This window comes from Colletes latitarsis, chromosome 8, assembly GCF_051014445.1.
Source record: "Colletes latitarsis isolate SP2378_abdomen chromosome 8, iyColLati1, whole genome shotgun sequence".
Classification (NCBI taxonomy): Eukaryota; Metazoa; Arthropoda; class Insecta; order Hymenoptera; family Colletidae; genus Colletes; species Colletes latitarsis.
The window spans coordinates 16657645-16681831 of NC_135141.1; the positions used below are offsets into that span (position 1 = coordinate 16657645).

The following is a 24187-nucleotide window of genomic DNA, read 5'->3' on the forward strand; positions in this document are numbered from 1 at the left end:
ATTTGGATCGATTCTTCTATTTGTATTAAAAGTTGTAAGAAATATGAATAAAAAATCAGAAAACAATCAAATGTGCGACAAAGTAATAGAAGCACAAAAATTAATGGACGATTTAACCATCGATAAGCAAGTAACGGAAGAAGAATTTCAAAACTTCATGCATCGCGTTACCGAAGTTGGTAAGTACTATTCCAAGTCAGTGGTTCTTAACCTTTTCAAAGTCACAATACATTTTTGATTATAAAAAAGAATGTGTAGAACAGCAAGGGCTAAACCTTAGGTACTTCACTTGAAAATGCAAGTTACATCTTGTCTATGTTATAAACTGCATATTGCACAGTTACGCTAAAGTTCGTTCGAATGTAATCTCCTAGCTAGAACGTTTTTATAATTCCGCGGAACACCGTTTATGATTCATTACTCCAAGGGATTATAAACATAATGTATACATGGCGTATCGTAACATTTTAAGAAAAAATTGTGAAGAAATTAGCGTCGTCTAATCTTGAGGAACAAAAGCATGGTCAAATGTTAGCAGACGAAATTTTAGAAAAGAAATCCGAAACAATTATTTCCGAAGATTGTGAACTGAAAATAAAAACTAATCGCACAGTGATTAACAAATGTTCCACAGACGAAAGGAATACTAACGAACAAATGTCACAAGGTATGTAAATGCTATGATTTTTTTTGTTCACAAATTAAACAATATGTGTTCATCTAGAAGCATTTATGAAAAGCATAGAGAAAGATGCAAAAGAAAGAGCGGACAATCGTAAAATTAGAAACGAACGAGCAGAAACACTGAAAAGAATTGGGAATGGGGCATTTAAAGAGGGAAATTATGAAAAAGCTGTTACTTATTATGCTAAAGCAATAGAGCAACGAAAAGATTCGTCCGTCTTATGGATCAATAGAGCCTTGTCCTATATTCACCTTGGATTATTTGAAAAAGCCTTAGCCGACTGTGAGTGGGCATTAAAAATAAACAACGCAAATATCAAAGCCCTTTTAAATAGTGCTAAATGTTATAAACAACTTGGAAACGAAATCAAATATAAAGAATATATTCAATTAGCAAGAGAAAGAAATCCACACTTCAACAAATTTATTGATGGTATACTTAGGTTTTTAACATTTGAAACATTTCTATTGTAATTTAATTTTAATGAATTTTTATTTTACAGAATTTGAGGAAAATATAGATATAAAATTGAGTACCAGGCCCGAACCAATATAAAATAATTTCTATATGCTTTGTGTAATACATTTAACAGTAAACAATAGAAATATTTCTCATGTACTGTGCATATTTTTTGGCAATAATCTAAAATGCATTCAACCAATATCAAGATGAATTTATTTTTGCTGCATAACCCTCTTTAATCTCTGAAAGAGATCTAGGTTCATGCAGAAAAACTGTGCACTCAATGCCCTGAAAAAAATGATTACTGATATTATTTAAATTTTCTAAACTTTAGAATAAAAAAAGGCCTATACCTGCATACGTGCTGCCCTAACGAATCCTTCGTTTGCAGATACAGTAATGCTTTTCTTATTTTCACCTGTTGCAAAAACTAGTCGAGATCTATCTTTAATTTTACCACCCAAACTTAGTTTCTCTATAATTCTGCCTGTAGGTAGATCGTTAACAATCTGAACTCTGTTCAATAGCTCTTTTGCTCTAAGAGTTTCTTTGGATCCACCAATCACATTTATGATGTTCATAAAATTTTCATAAGCAGTTTGGCAGACAATAAGTTCTTTGTCTTTAAATAATTTATCTAGTATCGGTTTCACTGGACGTTTTCTCTCCATTTCTGCTTGTTGCGTGAGCAATGGTTCTCGATAAATAAAATAATCATATCCATTAGTCATGTTTGTTACATAAGCCAGTAAAGTTGACACATCTAGATTAAGAATATTTATTTCAGTTGCAAGAGAAAATGTATTTAAGGTTTCTAAATCTGAATGTAGACTCTCTTTGCATTTGTCCGAATGTTCATCCATGGATTCTAATGTATACATCCATGTGGAGAATTTGTCATCCGTATCTACATCCAAAACAATAGACAGCAATGAATATTTTCCTTTTGTTTGTAATACAGTACATGATCATGCATTTACCGTATTAGAAAAACATTCATACCATGTATGTCCATGCTCTTTCCATCTTCGCATTCTATTCTATCTCCTTCGACAATTACTCCCATGCGTTCCAGTTGCGTGGCTAATGGTATTTCTATGCCATAAGCGAAATGAAATATAACATCTGGCGGTCTATAAAGGTATGGATAACATTTGGCACATTGCAAATAACTTGTCGCTTGATCGAGCACAGATTTCTGTCCATATTCACCGTTGCCCAATGATATTAAAGTAAGTGCTCTGGCATTTCTAGCAATAACTTTTATCCAAGATGCACCGCCGTTGCAAACTATATCTACTTCCAACCGTGATTTCTGGTATTTGAAGGGTTTCATAACATTGATGGGTTCGTCTGCACAAAATAATCGTGCCACAATTGCGTTCAGATGAATCAGATTTGTGCTCTGTAGATGTTCTTTTTTCACATTTCCTGTAGATTGTACCTTTATGAGAATAGCGTAAGGTTATAATTCTGGTACTATTAATCCAAATATACATAACATTTTAATAGTTGTCTATACTGATGTGTACAGTAGAAAATAATGAGATCAGATACAGTCTCACAACCTATAGCTGTATACATCATCTACCAATGATTTAACGTTCAAAAAAATACATCTATACAAGACTTACAGTTTTCACAATAATCTCGAGAGGACGTACCTTTTCTAAAAATCTAATCTCTTGTTGTATCTTTCGTATAAGCTTTTCAACCCCGTCGACCGTTCCTGCAGGTTTCAGGCGATGTACCGTGGCTTTGCCACTGTAAATTTTTTCCTCGAGACATTTTAAGAGCTCAGCCTTCTCCTCCATCCTTCTCGATCAAACGATACTCAAAAACTTGGCCATGAAAAATCGTTTCTTCTGTGGCAATTCGAATAATTTTTGATAGTTCACGATCGACGAACGTAGTGTTAGCCGCCATCTTGCATCACACAGGTCAATATCGCGTAATGTCGTCGGGTCGCTTGTCAAACTCGCCTATTAACCTCACAAATTTTTCTATTTCGAAGAATAATTGACAGTCAAGCGCAATACATGAATGGTAACGATATCGTGTTCCAACGAAACGTGCGAAGTGCAAAACGACGAGGGCAAAACTAATTCGCGTGTGTAAAGGACACGAAAACAAACTTCTTTATTGCGCTGTAATTATTGCTCGCTGTCAAGTTTTTCTCTAACAATAATAGAGAATATTGCAATATTTACGCCGCAAAATGTCCAGCACGAAGATCATCGAAAATCCAGAAATACCGGGTAAGTTTCTTTCTTCCTAGGAAACATTCTTCTTTGATTCACGTTGTTAGGAACGTGTGCCCTAGTGAATCTCTGCTATCGAAGAATACACGAACTTGTAAATATTCGCGTACATCGATCGTTAGACAAATATATTATTTTCGTGACTTTGTTGCCGAAATGATTGCGAAAAGGTAAGTTTACGAACGAAACTATACTGCTGCGAAACCAAAAACATTCAATGTTTGTATTGGCAATGGATTCCATCACAAATAGCCGGATGCGAATTACAACATATCAACATCACTAATTATCGAAACAATTACTCGAAAAATGAACCTATCACGACCTACGTCAGACACATGAAACGAAAAGATAAGTCATTTGTTGAATATCCTCGTGCTTTCTGTAAAATTTCATTGAATACTTGACCGTCGAAATCAGCTGACATCTTAAAATATAAAAATAACAGTCGCGTATATACTGATACAAATACTGTGTCCACTCGGATCGTCTGCGTCATATGTTTTCCAAAGTCATTACGAACATGACAACATCTAATAAAGAATTCTAATAAAATAATTGTTGTCATAAAAACGAATTATGTATTCCATTGACTCGATGTCTATGATGCATGTTCAGCAACACGTAATAACCAAACAAGCACAGCGTATTCACTCTTACTACAATGATGTGAGGATCATATCGATTATTATTACTTTTCATTTTACTCAACTCGCGTAAATACCAATTCCTTCGTCTAGTTCCTGGGATATGTTTTTGTTCGATCTCGATCACGGGTGCTGAAGCAGCTTGTTCGGTCCTGAAGTGCAAAGCGTAGACAGCGTGTAGTCGATAAGTAGTAATGGGATTAAACGTATCACGAATGGTATCGAAACTTGATGGGATATACAGGGTGTTCGGCTACCCGTGGGAAAAATTTTAATGGGAGATTCTAGAGGCCAAAATAAGATGAAAATCAAGAACACCAACTTTTTCATTGAGGCTTCCTTAAAAACTTATTAACGTTTAAAGTTCTACACCGACCAGAAATTTTTTCGGCGAAATTAAAAAATTTCAAATCATTTTGAAAAAATTATTTTCAATTGCGTGGGCCAATTACAATCATTTTCGGTGAATACACATACTTTCGAGAAAAAAATTCGAGTAAGTGCTGAAAGTTTTGGGTGGAAAAAAAGACTTTCGAATCGTCTTGGAAAAATTATTTTTGTGAGAAAAAAATTCGTGTAGGTGGACAAATTTTATTAATAATTTTGTTAATAACTTTTTAACGAAGCTTCAAACAAAAAAATTGGTATTGTTGATTTTCGTGTTATTTTGGTCTCTAGAATCACTCGTTAAAATTTTTCCCAGGGGTGGTCGAACACCCTGTATTAGAATTGTATACGAGTATCTTAAAAAGCAATATCAGTACTTCTACATAGAATCGAGTTCTAACGGAATAAGTTTGGCCGCTACACAAGAACTCGAGGAAATAATATCAATGCAATAGAATGCATACCGAACTTGACTCCATCGCTAACGATAAGCGTAATACGCGTGCTGCCATCCACGGCTGTTCGGAAAATGTATCTTGCGCGTTACCAATAAAAATGGGTGGCATTACCGGCTTTATATCAGCAGGCTTGTGCGAAATTAGCGAAATCAGTATTAGTATTACGCGCAATTAAATCGAAACCCGGAGCAAATTGCATCGATACGCATCTCGTCTTGCCGATATATTTATGTTTATACTTTATTGCTTCGTGCTTTCGATATTTTATCCCGCGCATTTTCATGCATAGCTCGAATGTGCTTAAACTGTCCTGACTTTTTATCGCCACCATAAATCTAACTTGTAACGCAAACGTTTGCCATTCATTCGTTTCGTATCGCATCCGGAATATTCCTCGAGTTTCGCTCCTATTATTATGATTATTGTTGTTATTCATTTTTAAAACGTATTCAACAGAAATATCACAAAGCTTTTATGACGCAGATGCCGCAAATGGCGGCGAGAAATCTTTACAATCTTTGCGATCGTTCTTTGACAGACTATAAATCTTTCGCGGACGTAGATAGAAGAAATTGATAGAAAATGTTGGCTACGGTCCGCGCACGCAGACGTCTCGTAAAGCATTTATCTTTCGACGTTCTTATCGTAATAGTTTTATAAGCTTTATGACGGAAACGATCGATGCACGTTAAAGATTTCAGGTCTACTTTCGAAAAGGACATGCCTCCGATTTTTTTTATACTCTGGATTCTTACGTATTTTGACGTGCCGATTGCGAGTATGATAGTGAAAATTGGTAAAAATTTTATTTTCATGACGGAAACCATGAAAAAACCATAAAAATCATAGTTTTTTTTATTCACTTCCGTAAATAATGGGAATTTTGAGAAATGCTCTTTAACTTTTCGAAAGTTAAAGTTCGGAAGTTTTCAACTGCGCTTCGCAGGTGCATTGTATCATCGACGGAAAAACGAATTCATCTTCCCTTAAAAAAATATTTACGTCCCGTTCCAGTTCTTAGAATGATCCTATGTAATGCAGGACTCGAATGTTTTCTGCCGCCTCCTCCGCCGCCGCCACTTCCAGCCGCATCGCCGAAAAACAACAATGTACCGTGCACAATGGATCAACAGCAACGACAACAACAAGAACCGATAACGATGGGAACGACAACCAGTTCTATAAGCAACGAAACCACGGGTAATCTAACGACGGTTCAAGCACCGACATCGTTTCCAAACCTTCCCGTGCCAACACCGTACATAATGCATCCGGCGATGCAACCACAAACTCCTGGACAACCAGCTACACCCTGGTGGGTATCTACGGACGCGGACACGTCGGACCTCTATGCACGATGGTACGACACGACCTACAAGGCAGCAGCTGCGGCGGTCGCATCGCCGCCGATCCAAATCTCCAACAAACCCAAGAACAAGCATCAGAAACGCAAGAACGAGTTCATCGATCCCGCGCAAGATGCAGGTAATTAGAGAACGTTTGTATTTAAGTGCGCTACAGCGCGAGAAAGACTCGGAACGTGCTTCATTGCCTTGCGGAGTGCATCGAATTATCATTGAGAAATCGGAATCCAGATTCCTATGGCAGTTCAGCTAATTAAAGATTGATTTATGTTTTCTATTTCGCAGAGAAAGTCGCGAGCGCCCAGAGGGAACTGTCAGCGCTAATGAAACCGCTGAAATGCGATCTGTGCAATGCAGTTGTGAGTCTCGATTACTTTATCCGATAAAAATACACTTTAACGCGAACCGTTGAATTTCCACCGACGGTTAAGAGTTATGATTTTTAGATGAACTCCACGTTGCAAGCGAAGTTACATTACGACGGAAAGCCTCATCAAAAGAAAGTGTCCATGTTTCTGAATCAGAGCGTGAAGAAACTAAAGACCGAGGATGGCCAAGTCAGTAGTACGACCAACGATTGGCAAAACTATTGCGACGTAAGTAGTCGGGGGAACGAGTATTCGATCGCGTCCTGATGAAAAGTATTCAAAGGTATGGTCGTGTTACAGATTTGCAAGACGTGGTTCACGTCGCAAACGGATGCGACGCAACACTACGCTGGTAAAAAGCATGTTAGGGCGGCAAACGGCGGACGTCGATCGAGGTACATAGATGCCTATACGTGTCTCTATTTATTCTTAGAAAGATAGCCGTGTCGTCAAGTTCGTCGTACCAGAGCGTTGAATTCTACAGGCCGTCGAAGAAGTCGTCGCAAAGTCAGAGTCAGTACAATCAAATAGATCCAACCGGACGGTACAGGATAGGGGCAGCCTTTCAGGCGGAGGTGCCGTCCGCTGCACCAACGCAACCAGTTGCATCCGAAGGTAGCACCGCGTCGATACCGGCGCCAGGAACAGGACCCGTTTACACACCACCACCACATCCGACGCCGTTGCGTTGCGATTTGTGCGGAGTATCGGCTAATCGGCAGGACCAATTGGAAACGCACAAACGTGGCGCTAGGCACCTGAGGATGCTCAAGTTGAACGGGTTACCTGTTCCCGAATCTGGTAAGTATCACGCGTGATGTCTACGAGTGTCTATAGAAAGAAATCATGTTCATCGCAGACATTTCTTAGCCAACGAAAATGAGTGCACCCCTGTCACGCCTGGACCTATAGATTATTCTATTTGCCGAACACCATCGGGTAAGGACATACTTCGAGTAGAATGCGATCGGTGGTATTGTTCGCGTATTCTTAACGAACCGTTTTTATTTCAGGTCAATATTATTGCGCGCCGTGTAATCTCTCATTGAACTCTGAGATTACGTTTGCGCAGCACGTTGAGAGCAAAAAGCACAAGAATCAATCAAACCCAAAATCACCGTCGAACGCAGCGGTGGTGTCGAAAAAAGCCAAATGTAAGAAGAAATAAGTCCACGAGTACGTCGTGCGCGTGCACGATCCGGCAACTATACTACTTCGTCGCCTGTCCATTGTTTTCACCGAAACCTTTCCTCTAATTTTCCCGGACACGCGAACCTATTGTTTGTTACATCGAGACAGCGCGCGCTGATCTGTGTGCAAAAAAAGAAAATAAAACTCTTGTTCGATACAGACGCGTACTAATGTCATCGATACCGTCGCGACAGTCAGTAACCTCTGGCGCTTTAGACTGTATTTAAGATCGGGCCGAGATTGACGAAAATTCTGAATTAATGCGAAGATAGATCCGATCGTCGCACGACTGATGAGGAAGATAAGTCTGTTAGTGCGCGAGGAGCGTATTTAAATTAAATACCGATTAACTCTAAATTCGATTTGTAGCAAGCCGAACGGTTATTTAGACGGTAGCTCGTTAACCGTCTCTCGGAGGCAACGCGACTAATCGCGCACATTTATTCAATTACGAAACCATTAGCTCGAACGCGCCGCTCGATTCGCGAAATCGTACGCGCGTGTGTACGAGCACGCGTTTATCGCGTCCACGTGAAATTTATGCGTCGTTCACTCTCGACCTTCCACTAAATTTACGACCAAGCGAACGAGCCATACCGAACCCTCCTCTATTAATTACCTCCTAAGACGCATACGACGGATATCAACGTTTCCAGCCTGTTTTTACTGTCACTTCCCCACGACGAATATATCTTTTGACAGCGGTGACCAAATAAAAATGTCGGTGTAAAGCATGAATCAACCGGCCATGAGAATCTTGGCGTTACGTTCAACGAATTACCAAAAATGGCAGCGATGGAACCGTGGAAGCTCCCTATTGCGACGAACTAGTTACGGAGCGAAGTTAGGGGACAGCATTTTTTGGAGGAATAAAATTAGTCGTCGTTAGAATCGTAAAAATTTCACGAGTACCTCGAACCGACCTATTAAAAGAAGACCAAAAATTTAGGTAGCGTAGGTCTCGTGTCCTGAAAATTCCTTCGCCCTCCTCTCAACCTTTGAGTCTGCATTCCGCTGATTTTCTACCAAACTCGCGCTGCGGCAATTTAGCGGCCCAACTATTTTCTTCTAGTGCCTCTTTTTAGCTTTCCGTTGTAGAGCTTCAACTCCCGCTATTCCACCAGCGAGCTAGAGATTAGGATCGTCCTCGCCACGGACTTGTAGATCGTTGGTTTATACCTGCGCTTCGGATTTTTATGACCCCTGGTTCCACGTTTAACGTGTCCCCTTCTTTTTATTCCTCGCTGCGTCCACCTCCCACTTCACGACATCACCGAAATCCCTTTTCCGTCTTCCCGCCTCGTCTCGTACAAACACGCGCACACACCTACACGCTACTATTTCTTTCTGCCCTTGCTTATACACCGGGACGGCCGAAATGTACGTTCCTATGCGCAACATAGAGGCCGATGTGAATAGAAAATTAAGCAAAATTTTGAAAATAACGAGGACGAAGAATCGGTTTTTTTCTTTTAAACGACGATAAAGGAAGTCGTTCTAGCGTAAGAAGGAACAAGAGAGGAATCGATTCGTTGCGCAGCCAAGTGTAATGCGCGTAAAAACTTATTAATCATCGTGCATCCGCTCTGAAATTTGGTAGAATTCCTCCCGATGACTGGAAAGAATTTCTGAGAACCTTTAGCATCATCGGACGGGGTGCAACGAAGGAGATCGAACGATCGATGCTCGCTCGAGCTCGGTTCGATCTTTATATCATGCATCCGCCCGATTCACGGACTCTCTTAACTAAACGTGAATCGACCTCGGTTTCTGGTACTTAAAATTCTTCCAATATCATAATTTCCACGGGATAATAAATTTCTTCGCGGTAAAGCGAACAACCGACAGGAATGTACGTAAGTCCGTCGACGCGTAATGCTTACGACCGCCGGTTATGAAGTTATTCGCGCAGAAATCCTTTTCCGTGGTCGCGTGGATCCACTTTATTAACAGAACATATCGATCGGCATTTTTCTCGGATGGTGGACACCGTGGAACTTAGATGCAGACAGGTTGAGTCACTGAACGGGTAAGTCTACCGCCTTCGGGCATTGCCTTTTACAAACAACTAAAAGATCGATCCACTTTTAAGTAGTCGTTCTTATCGATAACCAATTAACTACTCAACAGGCTCGATAAGCTCGAGCGTTTATTCTATTGCTCGTTTGAAAACCTTGATTTATTAATAACGATATTATAATTTTATGAACAAAAAATCGTGGGTTTACTTTTACGTTCGTTTGGTCCCTGATGTGTAGAGAAAGTTTAATAAGTACGATAAAACAGAATTTCAAGCATAACGACATGATTTGCTGTCGTTATTTTCAAAGTAATTTTGCACGCAAAAAATTAGGGGTCAAAGTAGATTCGTTGTCTTTAAACGTAGAACTGCGGACACCCAAATCTATGCAGCGGAGATTTTATGGAAATGAAAATACCAGAGTCACAGATACGGTTATATCAGTCGTTCAGCGACATAATCAAGCGTTGGCAAGTCGTTGGGAAATGATGGATACGACAAGTCGTTTGCTTTTGATAATACGGGTAGACTACGTCTTTTCAAGTTCGCTTTGCAAGTTAAACGAGCCATAAAATTGGCAATCACATCGTCGGAAAACTCATTCGCAATAACTGTCTTCTATGGCGCGTTAATAGATGGCGAATTGCTCGTAGTCCACAGCCGATCGGACACGTTACAAACTCTGCCAAACTCGTTGTCATTGATGGTTTTCTTGAACTCCACTTTTTCTTTTACCTGAACGTTGACGTAACTCTATGGCTTAACATATTCCATGTTGTCGATTTCATCCCAGTCGGAATTCAAATGGTTTACGTTCAATCGAGACGCTATTTCTCTTTTGTTTGTTGTGGATACTCTTGAAAAATATTTCTTAAAACACCAAACACTTCCAATGGGTTAATTTTCTAACTAATTTTATGTTTTCGACAACTTTCACCGCCGTTTTTACAAGTTTGCACTCATATGAAAATACTTATACCTCTTTACTATTATCAAAAACAATCGACGAGAAAGTAGATTAAAATGGATGTTACAGGCCTGGGTTGGCTTTTCTAATGAAAAATCATTAGCCTTTGAATTTTATCTTTATGTTTCCAACAGTTTCCACCGCCATTTTTCCAAGTTTCAACTCGTATGAAAATGCTTACACCACTTTACCATCATTAGAAACGATTGACGAGAAAGCAGATTAAAATGGATGTTACAGGTCTGGGTTGGGTTTTCTAATAAGAAATTATTAAGCCCTTGAATTTTATCTTTATGTTTCCAACAGTTTCCACCGCCGTTTTTCCAAGTTTCAACTTATATGACAATGCTTATGCCTCTTTACTATTATTAAGAACGATCGACGAGAGAGCAGATTAAAATGGATGTTATAAGTCTGGGTTGGGTTTTCTAATGAAAAGTCATTAGCCCTTGAATTTGAACTTCATGTCTTGAACAACTTCCGTCGCCATTTTTCCAAGTTTGTGCTCATATAAAGATACTTACACCTCTTTACTATTATTAAAAATGATTGACGAGAGAGGATGTTATAGGTCTGGGTAAGTCAGAGATCGGAAAAACGACGTTTCGTGTGCGACAACGTAATATATTAGCGAAGGGGATCGAAAAATAGAGTGGGATCGTTTAATTAAATTCATCGCTTGTACCGGCGTTAATCATTCCTCTTAGAATCGGACTCGTTTAAACTGGAAGAACGTAGCAGTTCGCCGAGCGACTCTAATGGATCCGTGGCTCGAGCCACTGCGAAGGCGTTCGCGAATTTTCTTTTCACGCGAACCTTCATTTCTAATTCCGCTAACGAACGGCTAACCGAGTTAGCGCGAGAAACGGTACCCTACGCCGAGCAAGAGCAGCCGCTCCTTTGTCTCGCCGAATCCATTGTTCCACCTGAGAGTATGAATTGGTAAAAAACAGCCTCCGGGAGGTAGCGGCCAAACGAGAACGCGAGGATTTCTTTTCTGTCCCGTTCTGCCAGTCCTCGGACAAATTCGTACAATTATTTCTCGATTAGGAGTGATTGGTGGTCAGCGGGGAGGAAACGACCGAACCAGATTGGCTGTATCGCGAAAAGGAACAACGCGTGTGCCTCGCGGTTCGCTTAATCGCGGAAATTTCGTGGGACGACGCACCCGGTTTAATAAGACGTTTTTGCTAGCCCCTTGCCGGAAAGAGGCCAACAGTCGGCGGCGACGAAGACACGGCGAGACCGGCCAGGACGAAGAGGAATAAAACAAGAGGGGTAAAAACCGATCGGGCGCATCTCGGTGGGGCTGACCTTGCAGGTCTTCACGGGCCACCAATGTAGACCGACAAGAAAATAGAAAATCGTGCCGCTCCTAAATGCGGCCGGTGTGATGTCATGCGGAAATAGCCATCCGTCCGTCTATGCTTATGCGAGTAGCGCTGCCGCCGCGCGACTCCGAAAGGGGCAACCGGGGATCTTGATCACTCGACCGATTACCTCGTCACTGGCCTTCCAACGAACCGATCCCAGTTGCCCAAATATTATTCATCAATAACCAATTAAAATTTTTCATTCAAATTTCAATCTCTAACAAATAGTACAAAAACAAATGATGAGTGGGAGAAATAATAAGTGAAATAAGTGAAGGAATAATGGAGATCTATAAGTAATATTAATAAAGGTATCAGTGGAAATTTCGTTACGTTAATTGATGTATTCCTAATTATTGACCATCTCGTTCCTAAAATTACAAATCGTTCGTTAACCCGTCATACGCGACTTTTAATCTCAAACGATACGCTAGCCTTGATTGTCCTAATGCGGAATACGTCCCTAATTTGGAACACTGCAATATTAAAGCAATTATCGCAATATTGATATTGGTAATGAATGCAATCAATTACGATTGTCATTTGTTGGAACTAGCGTGTATATGCCCGAATTCCAAAGCAACACGTGTTCGTACAAGAAAATACCGCAATCTGAGTTTTTGCAAGGTGATCTTTCATCTAATTTTATACATAATACGGTTGGTACATTAGTTTTGTGTTAGCTCTAATATAGTATTCCATATTACGAAAATGAGGACCTCAGTGGAAAAAGTAAACATTTCCTAAACCGTTATTATATTTTACATTTGACTGTTACCAGACAAAAGAGCATACGATTTCCTATAAATTCATAACATCTAAGTTTTTATAAAAGTCCTGCAAGCAAGTGAAACATGTGCATAAAAAAATAGTATTCCATATTAGAACAACTGACCCTACAGCATTCTACTTAATTTTTACTTATTCTTACAGAAGTTATATCATAGAAAAGACATTAAAAGTTGAAATTTGATTTACAAATATAAAAGATTTTTAGATTGCACGGGCATTGGACTTGAAGGATTAATGGGTTATAATTTATGAAACATAAACGGAAGTCAATTTTCGAAAGAATTATAATTTTTATTTACCGTTCGTTAATGAAATATATTACTATTTTGTCGAGCTAAGAATCGTTTATGTGTTAAACTTAAGAAATTTAATTATACAATCGCGTCGGTTACTCAAAAGGTTAGAATCTTATGAAAATAAAAGTAAAAGTAAATTTTATCGATCTTTTGTGAGAAAAGTATACGACGAAATGAAAGTTTATTTGAACATTTTGATAGCGTGTACTTCTAGCTTTACGTAGGAAACAGGTATACTGCTAAAATTTATTTTAATAAGAGTATATTTAAAATAAGGTACACTCCATAACAAAATAAACAATTTTGTAAATTAAAGACATGTTGCTATGATGTGATATTCGCGTGAGTCTAAAGAAAAATATTTCATACTTTTACTACAAACATGAGAGCTTTTGTGCGTACAAAATTTTCCTTTCAATTTAGGGGAAAAATGGTCCGTGGTACCATAGATCAGCGTCCCTTAAAGTGGGGTGCGTGGACCCCTGAGAGTTCAGCTCTTCGAAGAAAAAAAAGCATATCTTATCGCGAAATAAAAAAAAAGCATCTCTTGTAATATTTTATACTTATTAGGGATCTTCCAATCTAGAGCATTGAAATATTAGCGCTTCTTTATGAATTTTTTTACTCAAATACTATTGACGATAACTTTTTTTAAATTTCCATACTTATCTATGAACACTTCGAGAACACTCTCTTTCCACAAAAGAAATATGTTAACTGAAGGGTTTCGGTAGCAAAAGCTCGGGCTCACAGCTTCTTTGATTTTTCAAATTTTATTGAAATACAATAAAAAGTATAATTTTTTGTTTAGTATCACTATGGCTTGACGGATCTGTATAAAATTTTCAACCTATATTAAATCTATTGAAAAAAATTGCCTATAACACACGCCTCATATTTTTTCATTGTTCAATCTAGCGAAAATTTTACAGAGTTTATTTTATACGAATTAGAACTATTCTAGGGGTTGAGATAAAACAGTTTCAACCATTGGACCACTCTAATATCCACGACCGGGAATTGTCAAGCAAAAAAACAGTTGCAAAACCTATTGTGACCGATATGCACATCATTCAACGGGGTATTAAAACCTTGTTTGCGTATCAATAGATAAACAATAAAATATAATGGCTAGATAGGTGAATAATTTTTATATATCGTTTGGAGTAGCGGTAGAACCGTGCACATATGTATAGCTTTATATGTAAAACCTCAAGGCCCGCAAGGCATGCTTTTCCGCTATCCAATCGCTCATGTTTGACTCGAATTATCTTTTTATGTTTTACAATTAATGTGACAGATGAACAATTTCAAGTTTTAAAAAATAAGTACCACTATAACATGTTTATTTTTTTGAAATTATTAAATAAATTTCTATCGGTAGTTATCGTGCTACCACTTATAGATTGAAATAAGTCATCATCTAATTTTTCATTTTAATTCTACACTAAACTGATATTCTGTCTATTAACACCTAAAGAGAGCCCCATATAAGAAGATCAGAACGTCGTAATAGAGATAGTCCTTTCATCAATTTTGTGATTCTGGAATTCATTATTGTCCATGAATATCAGGAAAGAGTGAAACTTTCCATTAAAATAATATTCATGGATTCGATAAAAGTAAAATACAATAAAATTTATCAGTTGTTAATTTGCCATTACTGCAACAGATAATATTGCCTCCACCAAAAGTCAACGAAAATAAATGCGCTATCTTTCCACGGACGTTACTGAAGATTCTTGTCATTTATGTTAGCACAATTATCGAGGCCCATATTTCTCGCCTCCGTAGCCGCCGGGTCCTTATTAGCGTCACCTGAGTGAATTAATTTCTTACTTTTAATGTAATTATGTCGCATGCTGCGGGCGAAGACAACGAAATTATCGATGTAGCTGATAACGAGCCGTCGACAAAATGGTCGACGAAATGGTGGCGCACGGAAGTAGAAAGCAGCGTAAAAAAAAAATAATCGTATGGACAGCAACAAGCGTCTTGTCAATAAGCTACGATGGTGGAATCGCTCGATCACAATCTTGACTCACGATCGATGAGATGAAAATGTATAACAGGGTTGATGAAATACAGATTGTGATGGTGATGAGTCTAAAAAGTACAATTTTTTATCGATAATGTAAGCTAACGTGAGAAATTGGAAACGGGCAAACAACTGGCTTCGAACGTGCTCGCGATTATCGACAATCCTCGAAATTATCCAAGATACGACGTTTAGGATTAGTCACATGACCGCAAGTTGCAAGATATTACCTAGCGTGGATTTCGAAGGATCATGTGATCAAACGTCGAAGATCCACTCATGATCACGTGATCATGGAAGGGGTGGTGGGTACGCGATCGATTATCGATGGATCGAAAGATTTGCCGAGCGGTAAAATCATTATAAGTAATAGTACATTTTGATGCCATAAAACGTCGTTGTTAATGTCGACGATTGCACGAGCGTACAGTTTTTCGTAAAAATATAGATAATTATAGCGCATTTTGTGTTTGCTATAACGCATAAAATGATGAAGATAACGAAGCTTTGAATGAGAGTCGATGATCGTTGAAAAATGTTTGTTTAGTTGGCGAAAGAAATACTGAAAATAAAAGTAAATTTTTTAGTCGTCGGTAGCATATAACCGAGCAGCAAGTAATGAAAATTCTCGAGGAATACGTAAAATACAAGAGCGTATGTATAGTTGGAGACATCTGGCAGCATTAGATCGTGGCTTCTCGAAGAGCAGAAGCGCGAGTGGAAGGAGGTCGACGACGAAGAAAACCGAGGCCGATTTCAAACAATATTTCGCCGCTGTGCCGCCGCCGGCGAAAGTCACCAGAAATTCAAGTCCGGAACATCGCGGACGAGTATGAGAACGGCCGATCGCGCATGCGCACGGCTTACACTTGACGGGCTCAAAAAATCAATGACCCCGCTCCGTCGTGGGTTCGTGTTTGCGTCTTTATTGTCCAGAGGCTAAAGACTTGGAGAATAGGTATGGTCCGATCAGCAGGAGCAAAGACGAAGAATCGAGGAGCCGATCGGCGTGGTTGGAACGACGAAAATGTTAAGTAGGAGAGAGAGCAGGGCAGGATCGAGGAAAATGGACGGTGAGGGTGCAGCCCCGGTGATGGCGCTAGTGTAACACGGCCGAATAGCGGTACGGTGAAACCAGCCGAGCAAGCTGCTCGGCTCGCTTCGGCTCGCCGCTTCAGTTCGTGTTATTTCGCTGCACACGACGGACGTACCTGGACTCGGTGTCGCGTCTCGCGTGCTCTGTTCCGAGAGAAAAAAACGAGAACTATTACCCTCCGTCGAACTATTGGAAAGTACCACCTTCGTGATTCGGTGGTTCCCGCGTAAACGAGAAACTGTGCCGCGTAGGTTAATAGTATACACAGAGAGGGAAGCGTGTCTCGCGAGAACGACGCACGAGGTCGTAGTGTTTCCGGCCGGCGATCAAGTTTCGTTTTAGTGACTTGTGTAGAAAAAGAAAGAAAGAAAGAAAAAATAATAAAGTGGTGAACCCAGTGCGCGAATTTCTCATCGTACGCGTTGTGCGTGACTCTCGCCAGCCACGATCCACGTCGATAAGGGGTTCGATAATCGAGGATCGATTCCCGTTTAGGCGAATCCTCAAGGGAGAGAGAGAACGCGCGTACATCGTAACCGTCGCAGCCGCGGTGCACCGTCCGTCCACCTTTCGCGTTGCCGCGAGTGCACGGGATAAAATGGCGCTTGCTTTCGTCCGTGTGCCTCTATCGACCGTAACAAACAATCCGACGACGGAATCGCGTCGACGCCAGTCGCGACGTTTTTAAGCGGCCGAACATTTCGCGGCACCGCTTCCCCTTTCGCACGGCCCCCACCCCCTCTCTCCCTCGATCCCCCTGTTTCGGTCGTTTTAACGTCTTTTTGTCTGCGAATCGAAGCGCCGGGAGAGTCCAGCCGGAGGAAGATACCTTCGCCGCTGGAGAAAGAAGATTTTGTGCGGTTGCTGTGCCGTTCGGCCAGTGGAATTTTCGGACCCATAGCTCCGCCGTCGGCGGGCCGGACTTCCAGGAACACGCCACGGACGAAATAAGGTAAATACGATGCACTGCTTTTTTACGTATCGCGTATTCCTGCTAAACGCGAACCTACCGTATTGCGGACCGCGGCTCCTATTGTTTACGTAGGACGTTACGAGGTTACTTTTTACAATCGTGCCAGCGAAATGTTGCCCGTGCACCGAGGTCACGATAAATCTTGCTTCGAGGCAAACCAGCGATGGAGAAAATGTTCGTTTTCCGTTCGTTATCCGCGGCTTACGACACCACAGATATTAACGATCCCAGTGAAAGGCATTGATTCGTTGAACCTCAGACTGTGCTGTGTCAGGAGTGTGGATTCCGTTCGAACAGGTTTGCCGTTTTACCCGCGTTACCTTCCCCGGTCTCTACGAAGGCTTCTCGAGTCGAATATTCGCAATCGCGTTCTCTCCAACTGCACGTGTATCTGCTTGCCGCATAACATGCTTTTCCTACGGTTTAAATTTTCCTCTACGTTATGTACTCTTCGATCCGATTTACAGTTTCTTATTTAACGTTTCGTGTTTTCAGTAAGGTGGTTGCCGCCTGTCTATAACGATGAATAGCATAATTAATGAGCCGTGATTTACGATAGAATTTCTTGTCGAAATAACTTCCAACTGAAATGGATTGATACAGGATATTATAAATTGTAGGCATGATTACCGATGCATTGATAGAGATAGAATGTTGTAAGCGTGACTTGCCCAGAGTAGATGCATACTGGAGATTAACAAGAAACGATTATTCTCGTTTCGAATCACATACGCGAAAAATCGTAAGCAGAAATGTAGAGAAGAATTTTGCGGTATAGGAAGCTTGGTCTGCTTTTGAAAAATTTTGTCGAAAATCGGCCTCTGGAATTCCATATTTTCGTCGAGCATTAAATTCAGCGGAGCTCGAGTAAAAGGTTACGAACCCTTTTGGTTTTTGATCGAAAATTGGACGTTTCCGATCCTTGGAACGTTTTTTGTTTATCCTCGATGACGGTAAGCGCACGTCGTGTCCAGCATTAACGATTCCGTAATTATGCAAATAAATCCGTACGGGGTTGGGGGTCGTGGACTATTTGAAAGTCCGAGTGACAGACACGCACACGAAGCTGGCCGATGTGTGCATAGGTAACGCGTGTGTGCACAGTCGGCTGAGTACACACACGCGCTTTCGCACGCGCCTAAACGTGCCAAACGCGGTACGAGCGCTCGCCACGGGTTACATACGTGTACTACTCGGAAAATGACAGCCCATCGCCGGAGTGCCTGTGCGTGTTTCAGCTCGCCTCCTCGTGCAAATATTTCGCGCGGGCAAACACTTGCTATGACGGATCATGGCCCTCCTAGATAAGCCTAGCGCACGGGAAGAAGTCGCGAGCACCGCCCAAAAACGAGCTTTCCTCCAGAATTTTCCATACTACCGCGAACGCGTCACGTCGAGCAGTGATGGATACCAGACGGAGAGCTACAACAGGGCCCTAACCCAGACCAAAATCTTTGTACTTTGACAAATGAATCGAACAGTCGTCAAAATTAATATCTCTAGGGGCAAGATTCTAAAATTCTCGTAACCTGGAATTTTCTCGCGATTTTTTCTTAATCCTCTTAGACCAAAAAAATCTTTGTACGTTGACAAATGAACCGAACAGTCGTCAAAATTAATATCTCTAGGGGCAAGATTCTAAAATTCTCGTAACCTGGAATTTTCTCGCGATTCTTTATTAGTCCTTCCTCCCTCTTTGAGCTCTTGTAGAGCTAGTTGCGATTTCTGTCGGAAATCTGAGAATGATAAATAATCGAGTGACCGAAAGCTTATCGACGCCATCGTCACACACGAGGCTGGTTCCTCTGCGACGCAATCAGATTCCATTGTAGATGGGAACACGATACGTAGAGGGAAACGTTTCCTGAGTCCGTCGAAAGGGAATAGGCGATCGGCTGCGCAAGGGAAGCAAATGAATGGATCGTCGCGAATGGCAGTTCGGGGATAGTCGATCACTATTGCGGTTGACACTGGCCTAGCCAGGTAGAACGGTAACTTTACGACATACTGTTGGGTGAAAAAAGGTAAACCCCTGCGTCCGTTCTACCTGTTGGCACAGGTAGCGCGCTTCTGGGCCATAGTTTATCCTAAGCTTGGTTTATCGAGCCTCCGAACGTGACGAAATTGTAGAAATCCTGCTTTCCAGCGGTCCTCGGGTCGCGCACTTGTATCGCGCGGACGAAACCGGGGATACGAATGGTCTAATTAACGGGTCGAGATGTTCCGTCGATGCATAAACCGACGACGAAGCAACGTCCACAGTGGACCAAAACGCGGAAAAACTAGCCAAGTATCGAAAATGCCAGGAAATTATCGACAATGTTTTTAAATATGCTTTATATCGGGGCTTTCGGGGTCGCTGATTACGAATTTGATATCTAATTAATAGTTTAATTGCTTCTTTATCGGTAACAAATTGAATTTTTTAATCAAACAGTGGACATTGATGAAAAAGAAGATAGTTTTTTTTAGTATTTAGGTTAGAGTTCCATCGATTCGAAAGGTTTTCAGTTGTAAAATAGTTAAGTTTTTAATTTGATTTTGATCTGTTACAATGTTCATACTGTTGTTCCTAGATGTATATTGTATGCGTTGACGATTTCTTACAACTTTTCTTACGACATAGATCCTTTAATGATACATGCATTAAAATTAAAACAAAATGTGGAAGAAGGATTACCACCATATCAAACTATTTTGGAAAAATGCAAAAAGAGACGTGTTCAACTAAAATCGCCATATATTTTCATAAAATATAATAAATATACGTATGTTTAAATGTATATCATGCGTGTATAATGCACATATGATTTTCCTATAACCCTTGTATTATGGTTTCCGGGTAACAGAGACTTAAAGTGTAGAAAGAGGAGAATTGATTGGTCGGTTTCATAATTACGTGCTTTTTTGCAATATTCATACAATAAATTAAAAAATTTGTGTACTCAATATTAATCTCACGATGATTAATTCAATATCGATTCCTATAGAAAATATGCATTAGTTATAAGTTAATATGTAGAAGCACATAGTATCATAATATTTAGTATTGGCAGTAAAATTTTGAATCTAGAAATTTATAATTTAAAACGATGACGGGTCTTAATCGCTAAAGCTTGGCTTCATTTTCTACCTCGAGGGAGAAACGTTATTATCGATCGATGGTTGCGGTGCATCTGGTAAATAAAAGCAATTTTTAAATTCATGCAATTTATTAAAATGTTGAATAACGAACGAAGATAAGTAACTATTTATCCATTATTCGTTAAATAAAAGTTTCGAGTGTAGAATTTGATATACCGGACAAATAAAAGTTTAACTGTTCGATACTTTACTATTGCTATACACGAGTCATTAACCTCTTCGTGTTCACTGTTTCTTTTTCTATACACACCAGTTTCAGATACTATACATATAATCACATGTTACAACTTGTTTATTTCTGTTTTTTTTTCTTTTTTTTTTGCAATCTCATTCTATTTAGGACAAAACAGATTAATGTTCGTTGAAAACAAGAAAGAATTACTAGTTTGTATTTTCCATTAAAGTTTTTAAGTGGATTCAGAAATTCCTGAAGAAATTTCAAAATATAATTGGGACGAAACGTCGAATTATGACGAACATTTAATATAACATTTTAAAGAATCATTAATTTTAAATTAGCTGTATAAATACACCAAAATTCTTTTTAAACGTTTTACATTATTTTCTAGATAAACATATACAGCAAACAACAATAATGTCTAAAGTGTTAAAAAAAGGACTAATTTTTATGATTAATGAACGATATGCATGAACCGAAGCAATTTACAGTATTACTGTTAGTCAAAGAAATGATTCGATTTATCGGAATTCATAAATCTATATGAGCCTCATATCGTAAAAAATAGACATATCCATAATCGGTCTGGAGGAAATATATTATTTCATCAGTTCTAATAATGTAGAGCAGATAATATAACTATTAATGATTCTAAATAAAAGTTTAACGTCTGCCACAATTTTACCTTTATTCAACGATTTTAAGCGTTTCTAGTAATGTTTCATAATTATAGTCAAAGTGATTACCAAATATTTTGACAGTTGCTTAACCTTTCCCCAAAAAAGGAAAGTTTCTATGTAGGATATACAGAGTGTGCCGTTATTTGTAGTACAACCGGTGGTAGGAAAACAAGTCGAAAAAGAGTAAAATTTGTTCATACGTAGCTTTGTTTTTAAAATAATCGAATTTAAAAATATGTACATATATGGAATCGTGTATAACATCGGTATAAGTGGAAATAGTCAGTAATGAACAGACGCGTCAGCCAAATCGTATTCAATCGTACACGTATACAACAAATTATAAAATACATTTATTTAAAAAATGAGACATTATTAGACAAAATTTTATTCGCTTCTAGACAGAGGTAGGTAAAATTCTTCTTTAGATGAAACTTTTGTATAACAAAAAGATACGCATTATGGAATGAAACATTTGACAGCGAACGTACAATTTAACTGTTCGATCGAATATACGTCACGAATAAATTCCTATATGTTGCTTTTATCGAGTATATATAATTCGAATAGAATTTTACCGCTCTCCACTTCTAGTTTTGTTTTCCATAATGTCGCGAAAGCATAAAATTTCAATGCTTTCAGAAGTCGCTTTAAAAATAAACAAAGTTTACGATGAAAATGCAACACACGCAAGACGTAGTTTCGTCATCAACGCAAAAAGAACATTCCAATAATATAAATACATGTCAATTTTATTTCAATAAAGTTGTTTAAGGGTAATAATCACGGTGCAGCCTTGAAAAAGCTGATAAATTGTTTTGTATATTTCTGAATTGTTTAACTGTTTGAAAAATATATTTCCGAAGTTTTATTTAAAAATTCGACAAAACGACAAAGTTGTAGAATATTTTCGAGAGTCTGTCGTGGTTCGAGCACGTCGTCCAGCGGGTTTCTCACCAAATTTTATGTCAGAAATGAAATTTACCTTGAAATCCAGTTTTTCGAACTGGTTGTTAAAATTTGTTGAAACGCGATAAACTTATCGACTTCGAATTTTGATCGTATATTCGCAGATATATTCTTGATCGTTCGATCTTAGTTCGTATTCTATTTAAAAAAAAAAAAAATCGAGAAATGTTATGTTAAAAATGAAAGTTTAAATGTTACTTTAATGTAAGTACTCGAAATGTCAATGTTTCGATAGTACTTTTTAAATATTATTATTTAAAGAGAAAACTATTAGCATATTATAGGTAGTAGATTATGTTCTACCTGTTCAAATTATTTCAATACATAAAGTACAAAATTAGTACAACGAAAGTTTAATATTGGACGAAGCGAATGAATAAATATTATTTTATTAAATTTTGTATATTGTTTCACTGGTCAGTTTAGATGCTAATATTTTATGAATTGAATAATGAAAAGTGGTTTGTAAAGCATATATTTTTTTACAGATAAATTATTCTGCAAATATATTTTCGCTGACAAATAATCGAATAATCGATTAATGAACTATTCGAATAATGAAATATCTATACAGGGTGTTCGGCCACTCCTGGGAAAAATTTTAATGCGAGATTCTAGAGGACAAAATAAGACGAAAATCAAATACGAATTTGTTAATTTAGGCTTTGTTAAAAAGTTATTAACAAAATTATTAATAAAATTTGTTCACCTGCACAAATTTTTTTCTCGAAAGTGCCTAGGATTTCAAGGGTATGTCTATTCACCAGAAATGACCCTTACATCCCAAAATAATTTTTTCGGAACGATTTGAAATTTTCTTTTTGACGAAAAAATTAGGCACCTAAAATTTTCCGTTCGGTATGGAACTTTAAACGTTAATAATCTTTTAACGAAGTTTGAATCAAGAAATTGGTATTGTTGATTTTTGTGTTATTTTGGCATCTAGAATCTCTCGTTAAAATTTTTCCCAGAAGTGGCCGAACACCCTGTGTACGCATTATTTGAAACGTAGAAAAGTTAGTATATTCGATAATAAGTCCCGGTATCGGCTGCTGCGTGGTTATAATAAGAATTTCTGACCTGAAAAATTTCATTTCGTAGTAACTCCTCATTCGTGGTAATTAGCCTCGATCCGGAGTTCCGTCCGAGAGCCGGGAATTCGTGGTGTCGAGTTTCTCTTGCTTTGCCCGGTACCAACCTATTTCCTTGTTTCTTTCGCGGCGCGCGTACTCGACGTGAGAAAACGGATCCCCGATGTTTGTCTCCGCGTTCGTGGCAGCATCCTCTCCCGTCAGATCTTGCCGATAATCGTCGAACCGTTAGACGTAAAACGATCGCACGGTGGGGCGAAGCCAGGCGAACACGCTCGACGTGGAACCGTTTCTGTCTCGTCCCGCGGCCGAGAGCAATCTTCTCTCTCGACGGTATCGAGAGGATTCGAGCGATTAATTATGATCGCTGGTATTATTAGAGGCGCGTGTTGGCTTATCAATTCGAGCGTGTGTGCACGCGTGTCGTGCCCTGTCGTTAGATACGCCGCGATCCAGAGACCGTAGCGTTCTGCGCATACTGCCGCGTAATTGCATCGTGAAAGTGTTACAAAGCGATTCACGTCGGCCCTGTGGAAACGCGTCGCTCGATCGACCGGCCTCCCGCCAATCCGCGTCGGCAGACCTCTGGAAATAGTGAAAGTAGTGCAACCACCTGGCTCGTCCTTTGAAAACCACTTGTACCTACGTACCTTTGCCCCGAGCACGATCGAATTACGCTTCCCAGTGACCCGACACGACTCTTTCCATCCCCGTGCGATCTCCGATCGATACACGCTGTCTCTCTGT

At 39.4% G+C, this 24187-nt stretch overlaps 4 protein-coding genes across 16 annotated transcripts in view; 3 read left to right on the plus strand and 1 right to left on the minus strand.

The window, feature by feature from the left end:
- The first annotated feature begins 25 nt into the window (after positions 1 to 25).
- LOC143345130 (tetratricopeptide repeat protein 12) lies at positions 26 to 1300 on the plus strand. Its single transcript, XM_076771960.1, has 4 exons — positions 26 to 179; positions 473 to 667; positions 725 to 1117; positions 1188 to 1300. The coding sequence occupies exons 1-4, from the start codon at positions 44 to 46 to the stop codon at positions 1238 to 1240; spliced, it is 777 nt and encodes a 258-aa protein (XP_076628075.1). The 5' UTR covers positions 26 to 43; the 3' UTR covers positions 1241 to 1300.
- Positions 1075 to 3093, minus strand: LOC143345128 (UPF0415 protein C7orf25 homolog). Its single transcript, XM_076771958.1, has 4 exons — positions 2812 to 3093; positions 2150 to 2591; positions 1501 to 2054; positions 1075 to 1435 (listed from the first exon to the last, which is right to left on the minus strand). The coding sequence occupies exons 1-4, from the start codon at positions 2959 to 2961 to the stop codon at positions 1349 to 1351; spliced, it is 1233 nt and encodes a 410-aa protein (XP_076628073.1). The 5' UTR covers positions 2962 to 3093; the 3' UTR covers positions 1075 to 1348.
- A 171-nt stretch (positions 3094 to 3264) lies between these two features.
- Positions 3265 to 7984, plus strand: LOC143345126 (zinc finger protein 346). 3 transcript variants are annotated; one of them, XM_076771955.1, is made up of 8 exons: positions 3265 to 3405; positions 5942 to 6385; positions 6550 to 6623; positions 6711 to 6860; positions 6933 to 7027; positions 7117 to 7433; positions 7503 to 7571; positions 7646 to 7984. In XM_076771955.1, exons 1-8 carry the CDS (start codon positions 3366 to 3368, stop codon positions 7798 to 7800), a joined length of 1344 nt encoding a protein of 447 aa, XP_076628070.1. In that variant the 5' UTR covers positions 3265 to 3365; the 3' UTR covers positions 7801 to 7984. The 3 variants fall into 3 exon arrangements, with proteins under 3 accessions (XP_076628070.1, XP_076628072.1, XP_076628071.1); XM_076771956.1 differs by lacking the exon at positions 3265 to 3405 and adding an exon at positions 3443 to 3578; XM_076771957.1 differs by lacking the exon at positions 7646 to 7984 and having other exon boundaries at positions 7492 to 7573.
- Positions 7985 to 16507: 8523 nt separating this feature from the next.
- Eph (Eph receptor tyrosine kinase) overlaps positions 16508 to 24187 on the plus strand; it is a 195264-nt gene continuing 187584 nt past the window's right edge. For all 11 annotated transcript variants that reach the window (XM_076772060.1, XM_076772066.1, XM_076772065.1 and 8 more), the window contains exon 1: positions 16508 to 17357. The gene's annotated coding sequence lies outside the window, so the exon portion shown is untranslated. The remainder of the gene's footprint in view (positions 17358 to 24187) is intronic.